General features: G+C 43.8%; 1 protein-coding gene across 1 annotated transcript; it reads right to left on the reverse strand.

Annotated features, from left to right (window-relative positions):
• Nucleotides 1-301: 301 nt before the first annotated feature.
• On the reverse strand, nucleotides 302-5,850 carry LOC132772899 (lymphocyte antigen 6E-like). Its single transcript, XM_060771742.2, has 3 exons — nucleotides 5,684-5,850; nucleotides 3,585-3,704; nucleotides 302-436 (listed from the first exon to the last, which is right to left on the reverse strand). The coding sequence occupies exons 1-3, from the start codon at nucleotides 5,742-5,744 to the stop codon at nucleotides 303-305; spliced, it is 315 nt and encodes a 104-aa protein (XP_060627725.2). The 5' UTR covers nucleotides 5,745-5,850; the 3' UTR covers nucleotide 302.
• Between the last annotated feature and the right edge of the window lie 1,231 nt (nucleotides 5,851-7,081).

Raw genomic sequence — 7,081 nt, forward strand, 5'->3', positions numbered from 1 at the left:
ACTGGGAGGCCTAGAGTTACTCAGAGAAGTGTTATCTCAGGTATTAGCTAAATTATGATTTGTGTCCCTAAGCCCCGTGGAATGGAGGGTAGTGCAAACATAGACTTATGGCTGAGTCCAGTCTCAACTCACTAATATTATAATGCAAAGTTTAATAACAGAAGAAAACTTTCAGGCTTGGGTTGTGATGGGCAGGTAAGCCAAGGAGCATTCGTAATTCTTTTTCAGGCCAGAATATCTGAGCTCAGAGAATCCAGCAGCTGAATTATTCCAGATGAAACCTTCTATTTGAACTTTATTATTTATTTCGGGCGCCCGATGTTGCACCAGGTGTTTTCACAGCAGAAAATAGAGTTGAGTGTTCGGTTGGGAAAATCCCGTTCAGATGGACAACTCTGGGCACACTTCTTGGTGATGAGCACGTTGCTCTTATTACCTTGATACAAGCATTGGAAATAGAAAGAGAAGAAGGCAGCATTAGTGAAGCCTTTAATTACAAGAGAAATGTTGACAATAATATAGTACAACTGCATTTGCTGATGGAGAAGGAGATGTGTTTGGCACAAACGTTGTATCCCTGTCCATTATTTCATAAATGGAAGCCAGGACATGTCGGGTAACTTTTGCAACCAGAAAAAAATCTATATCCCAAGTAGCCTGGGAAAAAATGGAACAGTTGCTCACTGGGATACATTAACATCCTATCTACTCCATCTAAAGTCTGAGAATCCCTCTTGCGATTTTATTATAGTGGGCGACTTCAACACAAGGATAGGAAATGTGGGTGTTGGTTAATGTAAATAAACAGAAGCATTACCACATGTATTGTCGAAGGCTTTCATGGCTGGAATCACTGGGTTCTTGTAGGTCTTTCGGGCTGTATGGCCATGTTCCAAAAGCATTCTCTCCTGACGTTTCACCTGCATCTGTGGCAAGCATCCTCACAACCTCTGAGAATGCTTGCTACAGATGCAGGTGAAATGTCAGGAGAGAATGCTTCTAGAACATGATCATACAGCCTGAAAGACCTACAACAACCCAGCATTACCACAGTTATTAAACCAAGATATACCCTGCAATATAATAAAGTGTCACCCATGCTTGTGTAAAAAGTAACAGTATCTTTACTTCAGTTCAGAAGTTTAAAAAGGGCAACAATATATACAGCAGTCTCTTTGAGTTCACGCAGAGTACAGAGGGAACAAAATAGCCCATTTAAATAGTTTTTAAATATGCCTTAAAATGATCAAGCTTCAAGATAGTTGGCAGCCAGCACTCTCTTCACTGCCCAAAGTGAAAGATGGAAATGACAGAACCGTTGGTCTCATCAGCAAGCCAGAGACAGGAGCCAATGAGAACTCAGCATGCTCAGCCAACCAGCTGCCGACACATTTATTTCCAGTTAACCCATTACATCATGGCATCCCTTTTGAAATCCTCACAGGGACTAGTCTAGTGAACCTTCTCACCCTTCAGGGGACTCATGGGGGGATTACAATGTACATATACATGGCAAACATTCAATGCCATAGACATCACAACATATATAGCCAGACACACAGAGGCTATTTAACATTCCAGCTTTTTCATGAGAGTACTCTGGCCACCAGGGGAACTGTCTCTTCACCATCCATTTGTGACACTGATGATGTACTTCCTCATTCTTTGCATGCTTGCTGGAGATTTTTATGGCTTCGTAAATTAGTCTCTCCACATAAATGGTACTTAAATCTCCTTCTTGACAGATGCAACTGTCTTTCAGGCTGCAAAGGTCAACAGCAAGCTACACAAATTGGTCGGAAGCTCACCCCGACCCAGGCTGGCTTCGAACTCATGACCTTTTGGTCGGTAGTGATCTTACATTGCTTACGTTGTGAGGAGGAGATCATTGGGCTTGAACCCCTTGTTAAATCTATCTTTTTCAAATTACACGATTGGCAAAGGACGCTGAGGCAATTTAGTGCCAGACCAAAAAACCGGTTCGACAAAGAGTGCATAAATAAAGAGATTAGCTCACTTGATAATGATTATCACTCCACATCAAACAACTTCCTCCTTATAACAATTAGAAAGTCTAAGCAACAGCTCCAACTGCTAATAGGCCAAAACATTGGAACCAGGACATGTTTGGCCAAGCAACATCTAAGTCTGGTCACAAGTTAATAATAAGGAAGATCAACTAAGCTAGGGATGCATCTACACTGTAGAATTAATGCAGTTTGATATCACTTTAACTGCAGCTATAGAATAGTAGGAGTTGTAGTTTTACACAACGCTTTGACTTGTCAGGCAAACAATGCAGGTGTCCCTCCAAGACTACAACTTCCACAATCCCATAGCAGTTAAAGCGGTGTCAAACTGCATTACTTCTGCAGAGTATTTATTATTTATTTATTTCAGACTAGCATGAATGATGGACCTGGACCAAACTTAACAAACATAACCCCCATGACCGCCCTCACACCCTGGTGAAGTTTAGCGGAGGATGGACCACGGACGATGGGATTTGCAGTACCTTCACCCGACTCACTTTTTATGGAACACTGCGGCCCCCACAAATCACAGACCAGGACCAAACTTGGCACACAGACCCCTCATGACCCATTTTACCTCACATCCTGGTGAAGTTTGGCGGAGGATGGACTGCGGACGGTGGGATTTGCAGTACCTTCACCCAACTCACTTCTCACGGAATACTGTGGCCCCCACAAATCACAGACCAGGACCAAACTTGGCACATAGGATTCTCATGACTCACTTTACGTCCTGGTCTGGTTTGGCCAAGGATGGACCATGGATGATGGGACTTGCAGTACATTCCCTCAATTCCTGAGACCACTGCGACCCTCATCCAATGACTGATCAAGACCAAACTTGGCACACAGAGCCTCCATGACCCACTATACATAGGTAGTAAAGGTAGTAAAGGTAGTCCCCTGACATTGAGTCCAGTCATGTCTGACTCTGGGGTGTGGTGCTCATCTCCATTTCTAAGCCAAAGAGCCAGCGTTGTCCGTAGACACCTCCAAGGTCATATGGCCGGCATGACTGCATGGAGCGCCGTTACCTTCCCGCCGGAGAGGTACCTATTGATCTACTCACATTTGCATGTTTTCGAATTGCTAGGTTGGCAGAAGCTAGGGCTGACAGCGGAAGCTCACGCCGCTCCCCGGAATCGAACCTGCGACCTTTCAATCAACAAGCTCAGCAGCTCAGTGCTTTAACCCACTGTGCCACCAGGTAAGTTACTTAATTTTTCTTAAGTACCTAGTGCTAAGAAATCCTCTTAGTGAATTGCAAAGATATGTACCTATTCTACCTGGTCAGTATCTTGATGCACAACAGAACGAATGCACAATCAGATTGCTGAGCATCACTTTGGCCTCATGTACGCCATGCATAATGCAGTTTGAATATGCATTCTATGGTCAGCGTAGGCTCATATAATGCAGTTTAACTGCATTGAGGTGTATTTTATGAGTCAACCTGCAACCTATGGCAGTGTAGATAGATCCAGCGTGGCCACACCTCCAACATTTTCTGATAGTGGGCACAACTGGGAATGATGGTAATAAAAAGCTTACCGGTTCCTGAGACTGTGCCAACAGTGATGCATCTTTTCGCTTCCTTGGGGCAAATGGTCATACGGAGGCAGGCCCAGTTTGAGGTCTGGTCTTCACATGTGAAGCAAATCAATGCCTGAGCTGAAAGTAAAAAATAATATCAGGGTAATGGTACAACCCATTTGAATGATAAATCAATGGGCAGCAAGCTCTAGAAATGGGAGAGATGCATTGCTCTCCAAAATACGTAGTTTTGTACAGCCAAAATACAATAGGTTCATATAATCATAGATTTACAGAGCTGGAAGAGATCACATAGGCTATCGAATCCAACCCCCCTGCCCTCGCCATTCTGAAATCCAAAATATAATCTGAAACTGTCTTTGTTGGTGGCAGAGATAGTGACACTTTTGCTTTCTTATAGTTCATGGTACATAAACGTGGCTTATTTAAGATATCCTATGTGTATATGGTATATATGAAATGCATAGGTGTATATAAGGTATTTATCAGTGGTTCCCAACCTTTTTTGACCAGGGCCCACTTGACTAGGGCCTACTTTGACTAGTGATCACTTTGACACGTCCTGTCTGCAGACTCTTCCACAGGCCCAGCGCATGACAGCACAGGTGCTACTTTTCCAAGGCTCAGGGCTTAGTGATGGGGAAAGTAAGTGTGAAGTCTTTTTCCCCTAAATAAGAATCATTACACACTCCGCAAACAGCAATGACATTTTCCTCCAGTGACCAGGAATCTATAACATCAGTTGAACATTTAGTTTAGACATCCGGAGAAAAGATGCAGGCAAAGAGACTGAAGAGAGGCAAACATAGTTTATGTAAGAGCTGCAAGTGTGGATGATTTCCATTGTCTCATTCTCTGGGAAGGGAGAGGGAATTTCATAGGCGGGTGTGTGAAATTTGGCCTCACCTGTTTATGGGTTTCGTAAGCTGTTTACTAGCAATATAATACACGGAGGAAATCACAGATGACAGTATTTTCAGCATTTAGAATCATAGAATCAAAGAGTTGGAAGAGACCTCATGGGCCATCCAGTCCGACTCCCTGCCAAGAAGCAGGAATATTGCATTCAAATCACCCCTGACAGATGGCCATCCAGCCTCTGTTTAAAAGCTTCCAAAGAAGGAGCCTCCACCACACTCCGGGGCAGAGAGTTCCACTGCTGAACAGCTCTCACAGTCAGGAAGTTCTTCCTAATGTTCAGATGGAATCTCCTTCCTTGGAGTTTGAAGCCATTGTTCCGCATCCTAGTCTCCAGGGCAGCAGAAAACAAGCTTGCTCCCTCCTCCCTGTGGCTTCCTCTCACATATTTACACATGGCTATCATGTCTCCTCTCAACCTTCTCTTCTTCAGGCTAAACATGCCCAGCTCCTTAAGCCGCTCCTCATAGGGATTGTTCTCCAGACCCTTGATCATTTTAGTCACTCTCCTCTGGACACATTCCAGCTTGTCAATATCCCTCTTGAATTGTGGTGCCCAGAATTGGACACAATATTCCAGGTGTCGTCTAACCAAAGCGGAATAGAGCATGGAGAGCATGACTTCCCTGGATCTAGACACTATGCTCCTATTGATGCAGGCCAAAATCCCATTGGCTTTTTTTGCTGCTACATGACATTGTTGGCTCATGTTTAACTTGTTGTCCACGAGGACTCCAAGATCTTTTTCACATGTATCGCTCTTGAGCCAGGCATTGTCCCCTATTCTGTATCTTTGCATTTCGTTTTTTCTGCCTAAGTGAGTTAATGTAGTTTGACACTACTTTAACTGTTATGTCTCTATCTTACGGAATCAGGGGAGCTGTAGTTTTACAAGGGCTTTAGCCCTCTCTGCTAAATGCTGCCTTACCAGACTCCAACACCCATGATTCCATAGCATTGAGTTAAAGTGGTGTCAAAACTGCATTAATTCTATAGTGTGGATGCATCCTTCATTCTCCCCACCTTCCTTCTAAGAACTTGGAGAAATGAACTTTTGAAGGACTGCACCTTCCAGAATTCCTCAATGGCAATTGTTGCTGGTGGACGCTGGGAGGTGTAGTTCCAAAGAGCAACTTCCCCAAGCTTTTGGTTTGAATAGCATGCCATGTTATTCTTACCTATTTGCGTGCACACGGCAAAGGTGACCAACAGCGAAATGAGGAAAGATGTGGCCTTCATGTTGATTGTTTTCCAAATCAATTCAGATGAGCCAGTCCATCTTTGGAGTGCAGATTATATACCATCTCATCGCAGGATAAACGAAATGTCCTGGAATATTTGGATGTCACAAGCAGAAGGGTGTGAGCAGTTTTTGGAAGGACTTGCTTAATATCCGAAATCTGCATGGAAGGTGGCACAACCTACGGAAGGCAGGACTTTCCTTTGAACAATTGTGGCAATCAATAGGCGATCAGCGGGCATAGGATGGATATGGCTTTTCCAGCCTTGCTTGTGGATTTATTTGAAAGCTTCCTTGACAGTGCGTGACCGATTTAGGGTTGCTAGATCTCAGAATCTCCAGTTGTTACAAGGCATCTTCAAGCTCGATTCTATGGATTCCTAGAAGTTGTAGTACAGTGTTTCTCAACCTTCCTAATGCCGCGACTCCTTAATACAGTTCCTCCTATTGTGGTGACCTCCAACCATAAACTTATTTTCGTTGCTACTTCATAACTGTAATTTTGCTACTGTTACGAATCGCCATGTAAATATCTGATATGGAGGATGTATTTTCACTCTCTGGACCAAATTTGGCACAAATACCCGATATGCCCAAATCTGAATACTGGTGGAATTGGGATGCAGTTGGTTTTGTCATTTTGGAGTTGTAGTTGCTGGGATTTATAGTTCACCTACAATCAAAGAGCATTCTGAACTCCACCAATGATGGAATTGATCCACACTTGGCACACAGAACTCCCATGACCAAAAGAAAATACTGGAAGGGTTTGGTGGGCATTGACCTTGAGTTTTGGAGTTGTAGTTCACCTACATCCAGAGAGCACTGTGGACTCAAGCAATTTTTTATTATTTTATTTATTTATCGTGTCAGGAGCAACCAGACAGTTGTATTACATTTTTAACCAAACAAACTGCCCCCGGTGTCGCAGTGGGTTAAACCCCTGTGCCGGCAGGACTGAAGACCGACAGGTCGCAGGTTCGAATCCGGGGAGAGGCGGATGAGCTCCCTCTATCAGCTCCAGCTCCTCATGCGGGGACATGAGAGAAGCCTCCCACAATGATGATAAAAAAACATCAAATCATCCAGGCGTCCCCTGGACAACGTCCTTGCAGACAGCCAATTCTCTCACACCAGAAGCAACTTGCTCCTGACACGACAAAAAAACAACAACAACAAACAACCAACCAACCAACCAACCAACTAAACAAACAAACAAACAAACAAACAAACAAACAAACAAACACACAAAACACAAAGTTTGCAAGCTTGGTAAGTTGATTAAACGTCCTTTGACCAGTATCTGGCCCCTTGGAGTGCCTCTGGTGTTGCCGCA

This window comes from Anolis sagrei, chromosome 4 (assembly GCF_037176765.1).
Source record: "Anolis sagrei isolate rAnoSag1 chromosome 4, rAnoSag1.mat, whole genome shotgun sequence".
In the NCBI taxonomy this organism is placed as follows: Eukaryota; Metazoa; Chordata; class Lepidosauria; order Squamata; family Dactyloidae; genus Anolis; species Anolis sagrei.